The following is a 21,900-nucleotide window of genomic DNA, read 5'->3' on the forward strand; positions in this document are numbered from 1 at the left end:
CATGCAAAAGGAATAGCAAGATAGGAGGACGCGACCGGAGCTGAGAAAAAGGGATGGAAAATGGTGGGTGATAAGGTTCAAGGCAGCCAGGTGCCAGTTATCAGTAGGGCCCATGAGAACTTCAACTTTTATTCTCAGTGAGACGGAGAAACCAATGGAAGGTTTATAGCAGGTGGAAAAAAAAGTCAGTGAGTCACCCAGTTTATTTAGAGGCTAAACCAAAGGATGTATTTGTAGGAGCCGCAAAATGCTAGCAAGGATAGATCTTAAGGGGCCACACTGGAGTTACTTTCCTACTTAGCTTCATGGCTGGGAAAATGGACTATACAGCACTGAAGTGTTACTCAAGAAAAGTCTTAGTCTTAGTGACCTAGTGCTGCTATAACACAAATACCACAAGTGGGTGGCTTTAAAGAACAGAAGTCTATTTTCTCACTGTTCTAGAGGCTAAAAGTCCAAATCAGGGTCTTGGCTGTGTCAATTCTTTGCTTGTCTGTAGTCCCAGGTTCCTTGACAATCCTCACATGGCATCTGTCTTACCCTGTGTGTATGTGTGTGTATGTGTCTGATCTGCTTTTTTACAGTCAAAAGTGATTAGGTTTATAACCCACCCTACTAGGGTGTGATCTAATTAACATAATAAAGAAAATCCTATTTCCCAAGAGAATCACATCCACAGGTTTAAAACCCATTGCCGTCAAGTCGATTCTGACTTATAACAACCCTATGGGACAGAGTAGAACTGCCCCATAGGGTTTCCAAGGAGCGGCTGGTGGATTTGAACTGCTGGCCTTGTGGTTAGCAGCTGAGTTCTTAACCACTGCGCCACTAGGGATCCATCCACAGGTATAGGGGTCAATATTCCAACACATATTTTGGAAAGACACAATTTAATCCATAACAGTCTTATTTCTGAAATAGAACAAGGTTAAACCAATATTTACATACTATTGTGTGAGTTATATATTGCTGTGTAGCAAATTACCCCTTAGTGGCTTAAAAAAATTACCATTATCTCACACAGTCTCTGAGTTATGAGTCTGGGGACAGCTTAGCTGGATGGTTCTGGCTCAGGGTCTCTCATGAGGTGGCAGTCAAGATGTAGCTGGGGCTGCCATCATCCACAGGCTTGACTGGGACTGGAGGATCACCTTCACGGTGGCTCACTCAGGTGCCTAGCAATTTACTCTTGCCATGTGGACCTCTCTGTAGAGCTGCTTGAGTGTCCTCACATCATGGCAACTGGCTTCCCCCAGAGCAAGATGAAGCCACAGTGTCTTCTGTGACCTCACCTTGGAGGTTACACTATCATTTCAACAATATCCTTTTGGTTACATGGGTCAGCCCTATGCATTGTGGGAGGGAAGTATAAAAGGGAGTGAATACCAGCAGGCAAGAATCATTAAGGACCATCTTAGAGGCTGGCTAGATTCATTTGGTTGAGATCCTTTTGTATACGATTGATCTATTTGAAAATCTTCAAAGTAACACCAGGGAACTACTTTTAAAAGCCCACTTTGAGCATTCTCTTCACTGAGTATCTTGGAAAGAATTGACCTGAGCCAAGACCAGACTTGAAACAGCCCAATTAGACACTGAGACTTTGTAACTTCATCTGTTTCTTTGAATGGTTGTTGGGTGCTGTCCAGTTGACTCCAACTCATGGTGACTGTGATGCTTAAGGTTGTGTGTCAACTTGGCACAGCCATGTTTCTCAGTGGTTTGGCAGTTGTATGATGTGATCACTTCCATGATGAGATTTGATACAATGTGATCATCTCCATGATGGGATCTGCTTTGAGTAGCCAATCAGTTGAAAGGGAGTTTCCTTGGGCATGTGGCCTGCATTGAACATAAGTGGACATTCTGGCAAGGCTCGTGGGCTTTTGCTCACTCTGGATCTTGCAGCTGGCTCCTGTTCATCTGACCACTAGTTCTTGGGACTTGAGCTGGCAGCTTACCTTGCCTGCCAGTCTTGGGATTCATAATCTTCGCAGCCTGTGAGCAAGAGCCCTGCGTTCTGACCTGCTGATCTTGGGTTTGCCAGCCCCTCTGGCTGCACAAATCAGGAGAAGCCTCTATCCTGACCCACGGACTTGGAACATTCCAGCCTCTACAACTGCGTGAGCACCATTTCCTTGATATAAATCTCCCTCTCTCTCTGTTTATACGCTTTACTGGTTTTGCTTCTCTGAAGAACCCAGCCTAAGACAGTGACCTTATTACGTATAACAGAATGAAATGTTGCCCAGTCCTCTACCATCCTCACAGTCATTGATATGTTTGAGTCCACTGACACAGCCACTGTGTTAATCCATCTCATTGAGGGTCTCCCTCTTTTTAGCTGACCCTCTACTTTACCATTCGCTTTGGCTACTCTGTGTGCAAGAGCAAGTTTCAGAGCTCTTCTTTTTGATGACCTCTTGCTTTCTTCATGTATGATGTCCTTGATATAATTCCACAACTTGTCTGGTCTTCAGTCATTAGTGTTCAGTGAGTCAAGTCTATTCTTGAAATGGTCTCCAAATTCAGGTGGGATATACTCAAGGTCATATATTGGTTCTCGTGGACTTGTTTTAATTTTCCTCAATTTCAACTTGAACTTGCGTATGAGCAATTGACAGTCTGTTCCACGGTCAGCCTCTGGCCTTGTTCTGACTGATGATACTCAGCTTTTCCATCATTTCTTTCCACAGATGTAGTCAATTTGATTCCTGTGTTTTCCGTCCAGTGAGGTCCATGTGTATAGTTGCCATTTATGTTGTTGAAAAAAAGTAATTGCAATGAATAAGTTGTTGGTTTTGCAAAATTCTATCACGCGATCCATGGTGTCCTTTCTATCATCAAGGCCATATTTTCCAACAACTAATCCTACTTTGTCTCCAACTTTCACATTCCAGTCACCAGTAATTATCAATGCATCTTTTTTGATCAATTTCAGACTGCAGAAGTTGGTAAAACTCTTCAATTTCCTCATCTTTGACATTAGTGGTTGATGTGTAAATTTGAATAATAGTCGTATTAACTGGTCTTCCTTGTAGGCGTATGGATATTATCCTATCACTGACAGTGTTGTACTTCAGGATAGATTTTGAAATATTGTTTTTTATGATGAATATGACACCATTTCTCTTCAATTTGTCATTCCTGGCATAATAGACCATATGATTGTCCAATTCAAAATGGTCAATACCAGTCCATTTCAGCTCATTAATGCCTAGGATATCTATCTTTATGTGTTCCATTTCATTTTTGATGGCTTTCAATTTTCCTAGATTCATACTTTGTACATTCTATGTCCCAATTATTAATGGATACTTTCAGCTGTTTCTTCTTATTTTGAGTTGTGCCACATCAGCAAATGATGTTCCCAAAAGCTTTACACCATCCACATTATTCAGATTGACTCTACTTTGAGGAGGCAGTTCTTCCTCAGTTGTATTTTGTGTGCCTTCCAACCTGAGGGGCTCATCTTCCGGCACTGTTAATCAAACAATGTTCTGCAGCTATTCATAAGGTTTTCACTGGCCAGTTTTTTCAGTAGTAGACTGCCGGGTCCTTCTTTCTAGTCTGTGTTAGGCTGGAAGCTCCACTGAAACCTGTCCACCATGGGTGACCCTACTGGTATTTGAAATACCAGTGGCATAGATTCCAGCATCACAGCAACACGAAAGCCACCATAGTACGACAAATTAACAGATTTCAAAGGGCGACTCGAGAATACAAAGTATTATAATAAAATGTGCAAAGACCTGGAGTTAGAAAACCAAAAGGAAAGAACACACTTGGCATTTCTCAAGCTGAAAGAACTGAAGAAAAAATTTAAGCCTCGAGTTGTAATATTGAGGGATTCTATGGGTAAGATATTAAATGATGCAGGAAGCATCAAAAGAAGATGGAAGGAATACACAGAGTCACTGTACCAAAAAGAATTGTTCGACTTTCAACCACTTAAGGAGGTAGCATATGATCAAGAACCGACAGTATTCAAGGAAGAAGGCCACGCTGCACTGAAGACATTGGAAAAAAACAAGACTCCAGGAGTTGACGGAATGCTAATTGAGATGTTTCAACAAATGGATGCAGCACTGCAGGTGCTCACTTGTCTGTGCCAAGAAATTTGAAAGATAGCTACCTGGCCAACCGACTGGCAGAAATCCATATTTGTGCCCATTCCAAAGAAAGGTGATCCAACAGAATGTGGAACTTATCGAACAATATCAGTAACGTCACATGCAAGTAAAATTTTGCTGAAGATGATTCAAAAATGGTTGCAGCAGTACATCAACAGGGAACTGCCAGAAATTCAACCTGGATTCATAAGAGGATGTGGAACATGGAATACTATTGCTGATGTCAGATGGTTCTTGGCTGAAAGCAGAGAATACCACAAAGATGTTTACCTGTGTTTTATTGACTATGCAAAGGCATTTGTCTGTGTGGATCTTAACAAATTATGGATAACATTGTGAAGAATGGGAATTCCAGAACACTTAGTTGTGCTCATGCAGAACCTGTGCATAGACCAAGAGGCAGTTGTTCAAACAGAACAAGGGGATACTACATGGTTTAAAATCAGGAAAGGTAGTGTCAGTGTTGTGGCCTTTCACTGTACTTGTTCAATCTGTATGCTGAGCAAATAATCTGAGAAGCTGGACTACATGAAGACGAACATAGCCTCAGGATTGGTGGAAGACTCGTTAACAACCTGCATTATGCTGATGATACAACCTTGCTTGCTGAAAGGGAAGAGGACTTGAAGCACTTACCGATAAAGATCAAAGTCTACAACCTTCAGTATGGATTACACCTCGACATAAAGAAAACAAAAATCCTCACAACTGGACCAGTAAGCAACATGATGACAAATGGAGAAAATATTGAAGTTGTGAAAGATTTCATTTTATTTAGATCCACAATCAACACCCATGGAAGCAGCAGTCGAGAAATCAAACAACGCATTGCATTGGGCAAATCTGTTGCAAAAGACTTCTTTAAAGTGTTAAAAAGCAAAGCTGTCACTTTGAGGACTAAGGTGTGCCTGACCCAAGCCATTTGTATGTATTTCAAAATTGTAAGTATTTCAATCACCTCATATGCATGTAAAAGCTGAACAATGAATAAGAAGGACTGAATAATTGATGCCTTTGAATTATGGTGTTACAAAGAATGTTGAATATACCATGGACTGCCAGAAGAATGAACAAGTCTGTCTTGGAAGTACAGCCAGAGTGTTCCTTGGAAGCAACGATAGTGAGACTTTTTCTTGTATTTTGGACTTGTTATCAGGAAGGACCATTCCCTGGAGAAGGACGTTATGCTTGGTAAAGTAGAGAGTCAGTGAAAAAGAGGAAGACCCTCAACGAGATGAATTGATACAGTGGCTGCAACAATGGGCTCAAACATAGCAATGATTGTGAGGATGGCGAAGGACCAGGCAATGTTTTGTTCTGTTGTACATAGGGTCGCTATGAGTCAGAATTGACTGGACAACACCTGACCACAAGCAACTGCTCTACCAAGCATGATGTCCTTCTGCAGTGATTGGTCCCTCCTGATGATGTGTCCAAAGTAAACAAGACAAATACCCATCGCTGCTTCTAAAAGGCTTTCTGCTTGTACTTCCTCTAAGACTGATTTGTTTGTTCTTCTGGTAGTCCGTGGTTTATGTCCTAGTTACCTAGTGCTGCTGTTACCTAGTGCTGCTATAACAGAAAATACTACATGTGGATAACTTTAACAAACAGAAATTTATTCTTTTACACTTGAGGAGGCTAGAAGTCCAAATTCAGAGCTCCCCCTCCATGGGAAAGCTTTCTTTCTGTCTGCTCTAGGGAAAGTCTTGTCATCAGTCTTCCCTGGTCTAGGAGCTTTTCAGCACAGGGACCCCACCACCTCCAAAGGACGTGCTCTGCTCCTGGCTCTTCTTGCTTGGTGGTAATGAGATCCCTCTCTCTGCTTGTTTCTCTCTTTTATATCTCAAAAGAGATTGACTCAAAATACAACCAAATTTTGCACATTGTGTCCTGCCTCATTAACATCAGAGGGTTAGGATTTACAACACATAGGATAATCACATAAGATCAGAAAATGGAGGACAATCACACAAAACTGGGAATCATGGCTTAGCCAAGTTGACACACATTTTTTGGGGGCACAATTCAACCCATAACAGTATATATTCAATATTCTTCGCCACCACTACAATTCGAATGTTCTTCTTCGGTCTTCCTTGTTCATTGTCTAGCTTTCATGTGCATATGAAGTAGTTGAAAATATGTGGCTTGGGTCAGGTACACCTTAGTTATCAAAGTGATGTCTTTGCTTTTTAAAATTTTAAAGAGGTCTTTTGCCACAGATTTGCCACAATGCAAATCTTTGAATTAAACACTTGGAATTTTGTCTTAGGAGAGCCCAGGTAAACCTCATCTGATAGACTAGCGAGGACCCCTGTATCAGAGAGAGGCACCTGGAACATCAGGTTAGAAAGATCTGGGTGGGACAGGAGAATGCTTGAGATGGGCAGCAGAGTGCTGCTGAGGTTCTTTGAAATAACTTCTGGGCCATTTGCTCTTCCATCCAGGTCCAAGATCCTTCTCCAGGGATCCTACTGTGTTACTTTCTCTTCGTCCTCCAGTTTCCAGTTTCTTTCAGAAGCCAAATGAGGACTGTGGCTTGTGCCTTAGTTTCTTTACACCAATTCAGTAACTCATTTTAGACCTACAGAAGGGACTGGAGAATGTCATATAAATGAACCAAAGATAGCCTCTGTGCATTGGCCCCAGATTGTTGACTTCATAGCAAGCTGAGGCCCATTAGCCCAAAAAAGCCCACCTGTGCCACGCTCAAATTTGTATACATCCAATTGTTTCAGAAATAGCCCAAATAAGCAGATTTTTAAGCCACTTTTCCATAGAACGAGTAGCCTGCTTTACTTACCCAATGAAACTGTGCCCCATATCGGCCAGCCCTAGATAAGATAAAGCCTTGTGGTTATGAGGACCCCCAGCTGCATCTGTCCTTCCGAGCTCTTTGACACAGAGACTCCCCATCTTGCTGCAAAGAGGACGTTGTGAAGGTGTACATAAGCCCCCCTCCTTCTCTTCCCTGGGTTTTCATGCCTTTTTTCCCTTTTGGTGGCTACATGCACAACTATCCTCTGGAAGCCCTCCTGCTGTGGGGACCACCCCCTGCATGCAGCTGTCAATGTGTTACCCAGTAAACAGCTTACTGTGCAACACTGCTATCTTTTTCATATCTGTTTCCTTCATCAGCCCCGAATTCCCTCAGACTCACTGCAGAGGATATCAAGGCTTAGACATACAGCCCAAACTCTCATCGGGTAAACAATGTGGTTTAAATAATGTTTCCTTGAGCCATAAAAACAAAAAACCCAAACCAGTTGCTGTTGACTCAGTTCCAACTCATGGCAGCCCCATGTGTGCAGAGTAGAACTGTGCTGCATAGGGTTTTCAAGGCTGTGACCTTTCAGAAAAAGATCACCAGGTCTTTTCTTCTGAGGCACCTCTGGGTGGGTTCAAACCTCCAACCTTTGGTTAGTAGCGGAGCACTTACCAGTTTGCACCAAATTTGATCCATAGGAGATTTTTTTATTACTGCTCCCAAAATAGCAAGCAGAGCCCTTCAAGATATGATGCCAAAGTACTTTCTTTATCTCTCTCTGCTTCTCCCAAATGTGCTGTTTAACCTAACTACACCCTCTTCCCATAATATGCAACGCTTTTATTCCTTCAAACCGCGGTAGTTACTGTTCCTTCTTTTGTGGATGTTGTTATCCTATGATCCATCTGGGCAGACTACTGTTCATTAAGAATTTGTTTATGTTACCACCATGATACCTCCCCAACCTTCCCTGCTTGTCTTCTATAACTTAAACCTATTACAGTTTACTGTATTATACTTAGGAGCCTGGATGGCCCAAGTGGTTTGTGATCAGCTGCTGACCTAGAGTTTGACAGTTCAAACCCACCCAGTGGCTCCATGGAAGAAAGGCCTGGTGATCTGCTTCCACAAAGATTACAGCTAAGAAAACCCTATGGAGCACTTTTACTCTAACATATGGGGTCACCATGAGTCAGGGCTGACTTGACAGGAGCTAACAGCAGTAGCAACATATTATAGCTATTATGCTATAACAATTACTTACTTATCTCCCCCAATAGTCTGAGTTACGAAAAGACCTTATCTAAATCACTCTGTATCTCTAGTTTTACGTGCTTCATCCATAGTATATGTATAAATGTCTGAGTGAATAAATAGCTCTGGATAATTACTCCAATGACTAGCATTGGATTAAATCCACTCCCATTACCTGCTTCCAAGGACTTCATTATTTGCCATGCCATGGCTTCTCTTACTAAGGGTCCCCTGTCTTGTAAGGATTCCAGGAAGTGCAGGGCCAGAGCATCTGCATTTACATAGCACTAATTTAACATCCTTTAAAACTGTGTTTAAAAGAATTTCCATTCATTAGAAGGTATCTACTAAATGGTGGTGGTGGTTGCCATTGAGTCAATTCTGACTGATGGCAACCCCATGTGTGTAGAGTAGAACTGCTCCACACGGTTTTCAAGGCTGTGACCTTTCGGAAGCAGACCATCAAGCCTGTCTTCCGAGGTACTTCTGAGTGGGTTTGAACAGCCAGCTTTTCAGCTAGTAGTCAAACACTTAACTGTGCCACTCAGAGGCAGTGACAGTGATGTACTCATGGAGGCTAGTTTATTCAGCAAAAGAAACCAGCCCACATAAGGTGATAGTCGAGAAACACTATATTTTGTACAATGAAAATAAACCTAAATGTATATAACATAAATATTCAAGATGGGAGGAAGACTGTATAACTTAAAATCAACTTGGGCAAAGTGAAACTGGAGTTGCCTATTCTGGAATGCTATAGCATCCGTTTACTAGAATGGGAGCCTTTGGTTTAATTCCACTGATAAAGCAAGGGATGTCTTCCACTGGGGTCCCTAGGGGTGCAAATGGTTAACATGCTTGGCTGCTAACCAAAAGACTGGAGATTTGAGTCTACCCAGAGGCACCTCAGAAGAAAGGTCTGGCCATCTACTTTTGAAAAACCAGGTGTTGAAAACCCTATGGAGCACAATTCTACTCTGACACATAGAGTCCATTCAACAGCCACGAGTAACTACTCCCTTCTGGGGTGAAGCTCGCTGTAGGGCTGACAGAGGCTATGTCATTAGGTCTGTGCCCAAAGTCTTATGTTCACTTATCCTGCTCACAGGCAGCAGAGAAACTCTTCAAGAAGGAGAAGTTATGTCTTCTGCTAGAAGAACTCGGTGGGATTGATAAAATTGAGGCTTTACAACTTCATGAGAACCGTCAGATTGGCCAGACTGCTTTGAACATTATCGAGAGCCACTTTTTTGAGGTAAACGACTTTGCAGTGGAAAGGGGTGCCCACATCTCCTGGTGGGCTGATCAGCAGTGATCCCCTGCCCATCTACCCAGTGCCTACGCTGCAGCGGTGAAGCAGATGACCAGACAGGTGGGCTTCTTACGATCCATCCTCCCAACTTAGGCCTGTGTTTCTCCCTGCTGCAGGTTGTATATGAGGCATTGGTGGGTCAGACGTAGAATTCTTGCCTTCAGTGTGGGAGGTTTGGTTTTGGTTTCTGCCCAGTTTTGCACGGGGTCGCTATGAGTCTAGGGTCGACTCATCAGTAGGTAATAACAACAACAAAAGCCATGTTGTGTGGGCTGCCTTTGAGTACTGGTTTCCCGGCCCCTTGGAGTTTTCTAGTCCCAAAGGAGCTTGTCCTGCTGTCGCTGGTTGAGAACTTTGCTTTACTTGGCTCGTTTTTTACAAAAGCAGGAAGGGAGAAAGAAGAGGAGGAGAAGATAGGATGCCAACATGACCTCTTACCAAAAAATACAAACAAGGCAGGCTGAACTTTTGAAAAACCATTTGGCTGCTTACTTATAGTTATTATACTGTAGGAAACCCTGGTGGTGTAGTGGTTAAGTGCTACAGCTGCTAACCAAAAGGTCAGCAGTTCAAATCCACCAGGTGCTCCTTGGAAACCCTATGGGGCAGTTCTACTCTGTCCTATAAGTTTGCTATGAGTCGGAACCAACTCAGTGGCAATGGGTTTTTTTTTTTTTTTTTAAAATTTATTATACTATAACAATTATTTACTTATCTCCCCCAATAGCCTGAGCTATGAAAAGACCTTATCTAAATCTCTGTGTCGCTAGTTCTTGTGCTTCACCCAGAGTATATTTACATGTCTGAGTGGATGGATAGCCCTGGGTGGTTTGGCCTTTCTAGAGTGCAGTGTTTGGAGATGAGCTCCACAAACAGTTTCTTTCCTGTTTTCTACAAGAGCAGGGACAGGGAATAATGATCAGATGGCTTTCGACATTTTTCACATGAGGAAGATGAGCTCAAAGTCCTTAACTGGCCAGGTAAACACGAGGCTAGGGGTTTACAGAGAGAGTGACACTTCTGCTCGGTGTCAAGCTTGAATCATCAGCAAGATCCTGGGCCATAAACAGGTTAGTGGTTGCTGCTAACTGGAGACCGCTAATCCTGGTTTAAGGAGCCCTGGTGACACAATGGTTAAGCACTCGGCTGCTAACCGAAGTTCGGTCATTTGAATCCAGTAGCCGTTTAGTGGGAGAAAGATGTGGCAGTAGCCTTGGAAATCCTGCGGGGCAGTTCTGTCACATAGGGTCACTATGAGTCAGAATCGACAACGGCAATGCGTAATCTTGGTTTGGGAGGGACAATAGCAGTTCAGGGGTAGAATTCTTGCCTTCCACATGGGTTCAATTCCTAGCCAATGTATCTCAAGCACAGCTACCACCCATCTGTCAGTGGAGGCTGGTGTGTTGCTATGATGCTGAACAGGTTTCAGTGGAGCTTCTAGAGTAAGATAGACTAGGAAGAAAGACCTGGTGATCTACTTCTGAAAACTCAGCCAATGAAATCCCTATGGATCACAATAGTCTGATCCCATTGTGCATGGGGTTGCCATGAGTCGGGGGCCAACTCCATGGCAGCTAACAACAACAATCTTGGTTTGCATTCCCTGGGTGGTGTAAATGGTTAATGCGTTCAGCTGCTAACTGAAAGACTGGAGGTTTGAGTTCACTCAGAGGTGCCTCGGAAGAAAGGCCTGGCAATCTACTTCCGAAAAATCAGCCATTGAAGACCCTACAGAGTACAGTACAGACAAGTATGGGGTCACCATGAGTTGGAGTCAGATGGCAATTGGATTTTTAAACTTGGTTTGTGCCCAAGAGGGTATTCTCAAGGCAGAGAAGACCCAGAACAGCAGTGAGCATCTTCTGGGTTAAAGGCATCTGTGAAAGCCTCGTAAGTAGGAAACTCATCCTTTAAAAGGGCTCAGATCCCTAGGACTCATCCAAAGGCTCCACATCAAAGACTTCTGATCTACAAGTAACAGCTCCACTTTCATTCAGTATGAGGATCGTGTTCTCTGTCTAAAAACTGCATTTATAGTCCATCCTGAGAAGTATTTCAATGCTTCCCTCTTTCAACCCCTCCTTGGAGGAAGCCTTGAGACAGATAGAGAGCAAAGTCTAATCTTCAGCAGAGATTAAGGTGTCAAGCCCGGGTTAATGCATTAATCACCATGTTGAAGAGCCTGAGGGTGTAACAGTGTCTCTTCTTCTCTGAAGGAAGAAGATCGACTAATCCTCCCAGTCTAGGACCAGGAAGACGATCTCTTCAAGCGTGTGACCAAAAAACCCTAAAGCCCCACAACTTCTAAGCCAACCCTCAAACCCTAAACAGTAACTCATTTATTAAGTAGCACTCCTATTTCTTAGCACATCACAGGTGTAAAGCTTTTTAAACTAAATAAAGTTTTGGACACTTTTCACTTCCATCTACCAAAAGTTCAATTAAAACACTTGTGTCTTAAAGTCATGTAGAATTAATCTCTTAAGAACATTTGGTTTATGTTTAAGGACCTTAGAGTAAGATAACATCCTCCAAACAGTGGAATGGTATCACTATCTAGGCCAGCGGTGACTTGAAGATACATCATTGGTTCTCAACGCTGTGGGGACAGTGTTATGGTTTAGCTTTCTTTTCCTTTGGCAATTTTCCTAACAATGACAAGTTTTAATATGATGATCCTTCCTAGAAACTAAAAATCCATCTTATCCTTCCTGCATGGAAAAATCAAATCCCGCTTGTCTGACACCAAACTGTAAAGTTCAATTGCAATCTGTTATTTCTATTCTGTTCCTCTCTGTTCCATTTCTGTACTGACACCAACTGCAAATACAGCACTTCTGCCTTGGACCCTAACCACCCAGAGCAAGGTCACAGCTCACAAGTTAAAGGGCCCAATCCTCCAGACTGCCAAGTCAACACAAGACTTCAGATGCTAGCCACAAGCTTGGGAATCCCAAGATGCCTTCATTTCTGACTTGTTGGCTATAAATTTGGGGTTTTCCCCTAGACCTAAGCTCAGGTGTCCTCAGGGCTCTTCTCACTTCTGACTTGCTACAAATTCAGAGGTTCCCTTTACCCCCTTAGGATACCAGCCATAAGCTCGCGTCCCTAGGGTCCCTCTCAGTTCTGACCTGCTGGATCTCACTACTCCCTTGGGTTCGATAATTTGCTAGAACAACTGACAGCACTCAGGAGAGCACTATGTCTATGATTACAGTTTTTTTTTAATAGCAAAAAGGATACAGGTGAAGAGACACACAGAGCGAAGTCTAGGAGGGTGCCTAATGTGAAGCTGCCATGTCCCAAAAAGGGACACTCCACTCTCGTACGTGTATCAGTGCCTTTCACCAACAGGGAAGTCCTGGGAACAGATACAGCCTTTATTGGGACTTCATTACGTAAGCACGATTGACTGAATCATGTACCCTTCCCCTGAGAAGTTCCCAGGTGATGCTGTTGCTTCTGGTCCAGGGACCACACTTTGGTCGAGGTGGAGGTCAGCAAACTATGACCTATGAGACAAATTCGGCTCACAGCCTGTTTTTGTAAATAAAGTTTTATTGGAACATAGACATAATTTGTTTTTCTATTATCTCTGTATTGTAGCATTTTGCGCTACAATGGTAGAATTGAGTAGATGGAAACCAGATGCCCTGCAAAGCTGAAAATATTTACTATCTGGTCCTTTACAACAAATATTTGCTGACCCCTGGTCTAGGAGATCAATCCACCATTGTCTCTACCTTCAGCATTGGTTACTTAGGTGTTTCAACTTTTAGAAAGATTTTTTATCGTTTAAACATGAAATGTGGGCAGCTAAAAAGGTAAATGATTTAACTGTTCAGATGTGACCATGAAGGGTCAGTGATTCATGTTTTAATCTGTTATTTCCAGCCTCAAGTTATTTTCAGTTGTCTATGATAGAGGAGAAGGAGCCCTGGTGGCGCAGTGTTTAAGTATTCGGCTGTTAACTGGAAGGTTGGCGATTTGAACCCACCAGCTGCTCTGCAAGAGAAAGGTGTGGCAGTCTGCTTCTGTAAAGATTTACAGCCTTGGAAACCCTATGGGCAGTTCTACTCTATCCTATAGGGTCATGGCAATGAGTTTGGTTTTTTTTTTAATTGTAATGATAGAGGCAATAGTGTAGATGAGATCAGCAGGACTCTACTACTGAAATTCATGAAGAACAATTGAGTTTAGAAAGCTTACCTGTGTTACCCTAAGCAGGCCAGGGGAAAGGGAAAGCCTTTTAACAGATTCAAAGATTTGCACATAACTACTAAACTGCAGAGGGTTGGGGGAGTATATTACACTGAGTCTGATTCTTGGGAATCTGATCTTCTCTCTGAGGGGAAGGACTGATAAGAGCTTGGACAAGTTCTTACAGCTAGTTATGTATCAGAGCAATATCTTAATTCCCACTTAGTATTTCTGGAAGTTACTTCCCTGGCTTAAAAGAATAGGCTTATCGACTTCAGACTATCTTTTGATACCATTAATGCCTGCTAAAGAGTTAATTTACATACTACTATTCCTTTTCCCCACCCCTATAGTGTTTTAATAGATGTACTATGTTTTCATCTCTTATTGGTTAACCTTTGTACTTTTAAACAACATACTTTTTCCTAATTTCTTGTTCCATCAACTTTAATTAGTATTTTACTTCATTTTTGTGGTACATTGATAGCAAAAATACTTTGAGGCTGGAAATCATCTCTTTCAAGCAACTCAGAGGTCTTAAAAATGGACCCATAGAGAAGGACACTTAATCTTAAAGGTACTTCTAGACCCAGTACCAAGCAGTCACATTATAACTATGTATATACCATTTTATTTTCCATTGGAATACACCTCATAGAGTCCAGAGCCTTGTTGAAGTCTAGAGTGGATTGTAAGTTATCTTTGACAATATAAAAGTAAAGTAAAATAGCATCTGAGGGAAGTGAGGATGAAGAAAGGTAGAGAAGAAGGGTGCTGAATCGGTTATTATCGAGTGAAAAACTACTCTAAAACCCGGTGGTTTACGACAAGTATTTATTGTTGCTAACAATTTAATAATAATTTTAATAATTCTCCATCCATCCCCATTTCCACACCCTTTGCAATGTGATTTTGTAGCCTCTGGACTCCCGTCAAGAGGTGAAGTCTATTTTTCTACCCCTGGAACTGGTCTTGGCTGTGAATTTGCTTTGGCCGGTAGAATGTGGCTAAAGTAATGTTGTATTAGATCCAAGGCTAGGCCTGTAGAGTCTTCATATGCTTCTGCTCTCTTGGAACTCTGCCACCACCGTTATACAAGCCTGAGTTAGCTTGCTGGAGGCTGAGAGATCATGGGGAGGAGAGGCCATCCTAGACCAGCCAATAGCTAGCCAAGCCAGGTATGAGCCCAACCAAGATCAAGAGCTGCCTCTGACCCACAGATGCACAAGGGAGCTCAGCTGAGATGAGATGAGACTTGTCCAGCTGACCATACACTTGTGAGCAATGATAAATACTTGTTTTAAGCCACTGGGCTTTAAGGTAGCTTATTATTAGATAATAATTAACTGATTTAGCACCCTTCCTCTCTACCTTTCTTCATCCTCACTTCCCTCAGATGCTATTTTACTTTACTTTCATACTGTGTAGATAACTTAAAATCTACTCTAGACTTCAGTAAGGCTCTGGACTCTATGAGGTGTATTCCAGTGGAAAATAAAATGGCATATACATAGCTATATCGTGACTGTTAGGTACACGGTCTAGTAGTACCTTTAAGATTAAATGTCCTTCTATATGGGTCTGGTTTTAAGACCTGTGAGTTGATTAAAGAAAAGATCCCCAGCCTCAAATGTCTTTATCATGTATCTTTTTATACTTTTATATTTAGACTATGAGTTTCTTTTCCCCTCAGTTTATCTATTTTACTATTGATGGATATTAGAGTTGTTTACACTTTGGGGCAATTTTGAACAATACTACCACGAATATTCTTATACATGTATCTTTTTTTAAAAAGACATTTCAACAATCTTCACATGTACAGTACAGCGACATTAATTATGTTTATCATGTTCAACCATCACCTTTATCCGTTCCCAGATTTTTCCATCACCCTTAATAGAAGCTCAGTGTCCCTTAAGCATTGAGTCCTCCTTTGCCCCCTCACCTCCCACCCCTGGTAACCACTAATAAACTTTGGTCTCATACATGTGCCTATTTCATATAAGTGGGCTCATACAAGATTTGTCCTTTTGACTGACTTCTTTGCTCAGCATCTTTTCAAGGTTTATCTGTGTTGTAGCATGTATCAGGACTTCATTTCTCTTTATGGCTGAGTAATATTCCAGTTTATGTATATACCACATTTTGTTTATCCATTTATCTGTTGATGGACGCTTAGACCATGACTTTCTTACACAACTTTGTTTTCATAATTAAAATTGACTTTGATACAACTTACCTATATGATGTAAAGCCAGATCTATAAAGTAGATTACTGCTTTTCCTATCCTCTGCTCCACATTGCCAGACCCCAGAGGCAAGCACTTTCTTCTAGTATTTGCTTTCATAGTTCTAAACAATATACTTATGCTACATTAAAAAAAAATTTTACAGAAGAGATACACATTTTTGTACCACCTCCCCCCCTCCTCCCATCATAGATATCTAATTTTTGTTAGCTTGATGTTGGATTTTATCAAGATTATGTAAATTCTATCCAGAACTGTGTTTTCCTTAGAATCAATAAATGTCTCACTGTTTGCATCATTTTCCTTGGAATTAACCTCATCAAACTCTCTACTACAATAATCTCCTCCTGAATGTATTCAAATGCATCATTAATCTATCAATGTGCTTGTCTTTCATATCTACCACAGAACCCTCCATCCTCCTGCTCTGGCCTGGAGTAGTTGTCCCCTACCCTGACCCATATGTGTCACCCTGGGATCTCCTTTTACCATTATCCTGGGGATTCATTTCTCTTGGGTTGGCTTCCCTGTCTTCTGGACCCCATACCTTCCTCGATGTGCTTTCTCCTTTTAGAATAGTAGTATATATTCTCCAGCAACTTCTGAGAAAGGGTGCGTGGGAGGTTAAGTTTCTGACACTAATCATCTGAAAATATCTACTTTGATTCTTGGTTGATAATCCAACTGGGTATAGAATTCTAGACTACAAACTATTGCCTTCAGAATAGTGCAGGCATTGCTCAATACCTCTGAGTTTTCAGTGTTTACCTCAAAGACTTCTACTCTGATTATTACTCCCCTCCTCACCTCCAACCCTACTGTCTAAAGCTTGTAGATCTTGCCTCCATTGTTCTAAAATGTTGTGCTGAGGTGCCTTTGTAGAAAGCTATTTTCTATACATACAAGTGCTGAACTCCAGACAGGCTTTGCAATCTAAAATCACATCTTTGAGTACTAAAAAACAAAAACAACAAAATTTCTTGCCCAGCCTCCACCTCATCCATTTTCTTTTCTCTCCGGATTTCTGCTCTATTATTGGCTTTCCTGAAACTGATTCTCTACTTTTGTTGTCTTTTCTCTCTCATTTTCCATCTTTGCATTTCACTTTCTGAGCTATTTCTTCCACTTTTTCTCTTCGAGGATTTCCATTTCTGTGGTCATTTAATTTGAGGAATTTTATTTACACAGATTTTCTTTTCAAATCTCTTTCATTAATGCAAGATCCTATCTTGGAGGCTATCAACTCTAGCTTTTTACTTGTGCATTGCTTGTTTGAGGGTAAGTTTTTTATTTTATCTAATGATGTTAAAGGGTTTCATGAAATGGCAGAAGAGTCTTGGCTTTCTGCCCATATTGAAAATGTCCTCAGAATTGGTGGCCATCTGAGGTGGTCATACTGGAAACTGGCCAGTCCAAGAATAATTCCAAATATCAGATCTGCAGATATTTTCTCTTGGACTGTTTAATTTTCCCAGAGAGGAATCCTTCAAGCTCTCAACCTGGGAGATTTATACCTCCCTCCATTCTCTGGGCAAGGTATAGGAACAAGTCTAGCATATTCAGCAAATAAAATATTCACTTATTTCCTTGGCTGTGGCTGACGCCAAGTCCAGAGTCATTATAGTTCAACATCCCAGAGAACCTCCAAGCTTCCAGGTTGGGGGCTAAAAATTTAATACAACTGAGTTCCCGGTTGCATTAATGGGGAGTTTGGGGGTAGGAAGCAAACTGACATCAGGTGCTGGGTGTGCTTTAAAGTAGAAGGTGATAGACTCACTTTAAAGATAAGGAAGCAAACACAAGGGGTGAAGAACAACACTGAGTAATGGCAGAGCCAGGATTTGCCCTGCTGGTCTGTGTGTGTGTATGGGGGGACTTGGGGAGGATTCTGCTCTGTGAGGGAGACGAATGTCCTATTGCCAGGTCACTCAGAGTGCCAACTCTGGCCACTTTCCTGAGGGTCAGCTGGGGAAATGGTGAAAAAGCACAATCCTTGCACTTCAACAAGACTCTGTGGGGTAGGGCCTATGTATTAGTATTTGCACCTCAACAAGCTTCCCAGGGGAATCTGAGGCCTAAAATTTGAGAAGCAAATCTTAAAACAGATGAAATTCCTGCCTCGAGAGGTTTACATTCTAGTTAGGGAAAGAGACAATAAACAAATCAATGTAAACTAAGTCAAGTGCTACGAAGAAAAGCAAAGCAGAATAAGGGTAGAGAGAATGTTAGGGGCTTTATTTTAGATATGGGGCTCTCTTCAGAGAAACAAATGTTAGGAAGTGTTTCTATCTGCTAGTTGCTTTTGAGTTGAGTCTGGCTTATGAAGACCCCATGTGTGTCAGAGTAGAACTATGCTCCATAGGGTTTTCAATGACTGATTTTTCTGAAGTAGATTGTCAGGCCTTTCTTCTAAGGTGCCATTGGGTGGACTCAAACCTGCAACCTTTCAGTTAGCAGCTGAGTGGGTTAACTGTTTATACCACTCAGGCAGAAAAGGACTAATGCTGCATGATCCCACATATAGAAAATATCTAGAATAGGCAAATTCATAGAGACTGAAAGTAGATTAGAGGTTGAGGTTACCAGGGGCAGGGGCTGGAGGAGGCGAGAATAGGGAATTATTGCTTAATGAGTACAGTTTCTGTTTGGGGTGATGGAAAAGTTTTGGAAAGAAAGTGGTGATGGTTGCAAAAAAAAAAAAAAAAAAAAAAAGCCATGTCCAAAGCATGTCTTCTCTGGGTCCTTGCTAGGTGAAGAGGAAAAGTAAAGACTGCAGATGTCTACTCAAAATACTACTGGAAAACAGTTTACATTCTCACAAACTTCTCATTTAGTGGTGAGAACAAATCTCTGATTTAGTAGACATTGGGCCTTCCAGTCAGTATCCTCATCGCCTTTTGGGGTGACTATGTCCACTGCTGAGGGCTGTGTTGATGGGACCCTCAGGGTATTCGGAGCCCCTACACAGGAATGGAACAGGAATGGATACATTTCTACTCCCTATTTCTCTCACCAGCTCAGGAAATCCTGGCTTGGCACATCTAAGCTTGGCCAGGCAGAAGCTCACTTTCTGAGGACTTTGAATCTTAGACCAGGGTCAGAGGACAGAAGAAATAGTTGGAAAGGATTCATTTACTCCAGTGGCGGGGCTGGAGGGACTGTGGAGCTGGGCCCACTGTCGACACTCTCAGAGTCTGCCTGCTTTTTGCCTCTCCAGGCCTCTTTGGTCCTCTTCGCTCTTCCAGACTCGCCCAATGAATTGTCTTTTTAAGTAGCCAGAATTAGTTTCTGTTGCCTGCAGCCAAAGAATCTTAGCTGAGAGACTTCTGGGGAACATGGTGCTATAGACAGAAGCACCACACTGTCCCTCCACAGCAAAGACCTGAAAAACTAAGTCGAACAGAGACAAACATCAATCCTGGAACCCTAAGCATCAAATGAAGAGATAAAGAACTCAGCTAAGCACTGAATGGAAAAAGAAACAGAACAGAGAGTTAAGAGAGATACGTGCAGAGGTCCCCTATCAGCTAACACAGCATAGGTTCACTATTTTGGGCTCCTGTTGGAGATTGGCAAAGAGGGAGTACAGGAAAGCAGCTTCACAGAGCTCCCAGTAGGAGACAGAACAACCAGTAACCAGCGATTTACAGTTTCCCACCCCTCATCCTTCTTCACCCCCACTCGGCCTCCTCTGCTTCCTGCGGCCACAGTCTCTTGGCCAGGAGGCACTGGCTTTAGCCCTGTGCTACTTGGATTCCAACTGCCCACACTGCCCAGCTCCCTGACTGCCATTTGTTTGTTGCTGGTGGTGGTTTTTTCTGCTGCTTTTGGTTTCTTCCATACCTCTCACCACCTCGCCCTCCTTTCTCTCAAATACCTGGCTCTGTGTGCCATCTTTGCTTCTTCTTGAAAGGCTGTGAAATGCCGCTCGGCTGTGGAACTGCTTCCTGGCCCATGTTGCCATGTTGGTGGGAATCTCTGGGGCTTTTTGTTTGTTCAGATTTGTTCTGTTTTGTTTTGTTTGATTTATTTTTATTTGCTCGGCTTGGGAGCTACTTCCCTAGTCTTCACAGGCACACGGTGGGATCCCTGGGAGTATTTCTTTCTTCTTTTTGTTTTCTTTTCTCTCTTTTTTCCTTTTTGTCTTTCTTCATTTCTCAGTTTCTCGTCTCTCTATACTTACTTTCTTTTCCTGTCTCCTGGATACCTGGCACTGTGTGACACCTCTACTCCTTCTAGCCAGGCTGTACCTGGAGGCCTGGGAGCCACTTTCCCTCTCAGTCACACCAGTCAGATCCCTGGGGGCTTTTCTTTATTTTTTCCTTCTAATTTTTATTTATTTATTCCCTTTTACTCTTTATTTCCTTTTGTTTTTCTCCATTTCTTGGTTTCTCATCTCTCCACTCTAACAGCGAGCTCCCTTAGCACTCTTTTTTTGTATGTTTCTTTTTGGCTCCTGTTTCTCTCTCCTCTCTATCTCCTTTCCCACACGTGTCTTAGCTCCACATATCACAATCTCTTCCCTCCTGCCTACCTGCACCATGCACTGAACATCACACCCCTGAGCAGCACAGGCACAGCCTACCAGAACCTGCCCTGCACTGATTTCCAGACTGCCCTGTTGGCCCTAATATGTGCCAGAAACAACCCATCCCAGCAACTCCCCTTCACCTGGACCTGCCCTGCTGCACCACAGCTGAGTGACTGACCCTGCCCATTGGACAAGGAGGTGAAAAGTATCGTGCCCACAGAACAGCAAAGAGTGCACATCCTGCCTGCTCAGACATAACCAAATAAAACAAAAAAGCAGGACAAAACAAATCTACAATGAATAAATGAGGAATGTCCTGAAGACAGCAGACAATATCAAAACAGATTTAAAAAAAAAAAAAAGACAGGATGGTTCCAGTAGGCATCCAAAATAAAACACCAGATGACTTTCCAGTAGAATAAAAGGCAATATAACTACCTGATAGGGAATTCAAATCTCTAATATTCAGAGCTATCCAAGAGTTGAAGCAAAAAGCAGACAAAAATGAGTAAAAAATAGACAAATTCATAGAAGAGGCAGACAAATTCATGGAAACTACAGACAAAAAATGGAAGAATTCAGGAAAATAATACAGGAACAATATACCAAAGTAAATTCACAACTAGAAATCATACAAAAACAATTAGAAACCCAAAAGATAAACAAGATTTCAGAAAGGGACAGTGTCAATAGAAAGGCTAGAGAGCAGGTTTGAAACAATGGAAGACAGGATCAGCAACATTGAAGGCAAACTCTTGGATACAACTCTATTTGAGGAAAAATCAGAAATAAGAATAAAGAAAAATGAAGAAACCCTGAGAATTATGTGGGGTACAATCAAAAGTAAAAGTTTGCAAATGATCAGAGTTCCAGAACAGGGGGAGAAAATAGAAAACACAGAGAGGATCATTGAAGACATGCTGACAGAAAACTTCCCCAATATTATGAAAGTTGAAAAGCTGACCATTCAAGAAGCTCAATGAACCCCACATAGACCCCAAAAGAAAATCACCAAGGCATATCATAATCACAATCACATTCACTAAAAGCAAAGACAAAAAATATCCTGAGAGGAGCTCGAGAAGAACGGAAAGTCACATACTGAGGAGAAACAATAAGACTAAGTGCAGATTATTCAGCAGAAACCATGCAGGCAGGAAGGCAATGGGATGATGTATATAAAATTTAGGAAGAAAAAAATTGCCAGCCAAGATAATATATCCTGCAAAACTCTCATTCAAATATGATGGTGAAATTAGGACATTTCCAGATAAACAGAAATTAAAGGAGTATGTAAAAGCCAAACCCAACTTATAAGAATTATTAAAGGGAGTCCTTCAGTCTGAGAACGAACAGCATCAGACCACAGGCTGAAACTAGGACACAAGATTTTACCAGCCAGATATCAACCTAGGAAATGAACTCTCAAGGACTATCCAAAACCA

The 21,900-nt window shown here is 42.0% G+C and overlaps 1 protein-coding gene across 1 annotated transcript in view; it reads left to right on the top strand.

Moving 5' to 3' along the window:
* KPNA7 (karyopherin subunit alpha 7) overlaps positions 1–9,472 on the top strand; it is a 35,591-nt gene extending 26,119 nt beyond the window's left edge. Inside the window, exon 9 of the mRNA XM_004380858.1 lies at positions 9,266–9,472. Within this exon, the coding sequence (XP_004380915.1) occupies positions 9,266–9,472 (207 nt within the window). The remainder of the gene's footprint in view (positions 1–9,265) is intronic.
* The last annotated feature ends 12,428 nt before the right edge of the window (positions 9,473–21,900 follow it).

Source organism: Trichechus manatus, unplaced genomic scaffold (genome assembly GCF_000243295.1).
Source record: "Trichechus manatus latirostris isolate Lorelei unplaced genomic scaffold, TriManLat1.0 scaffold00077, whole genome shotgun sequence".
NCBI lineage: Eukaryota > Metazoa > Chordata > Mammalia > Sirenia > Trichechidae > Trichechus > Trichechus manatus.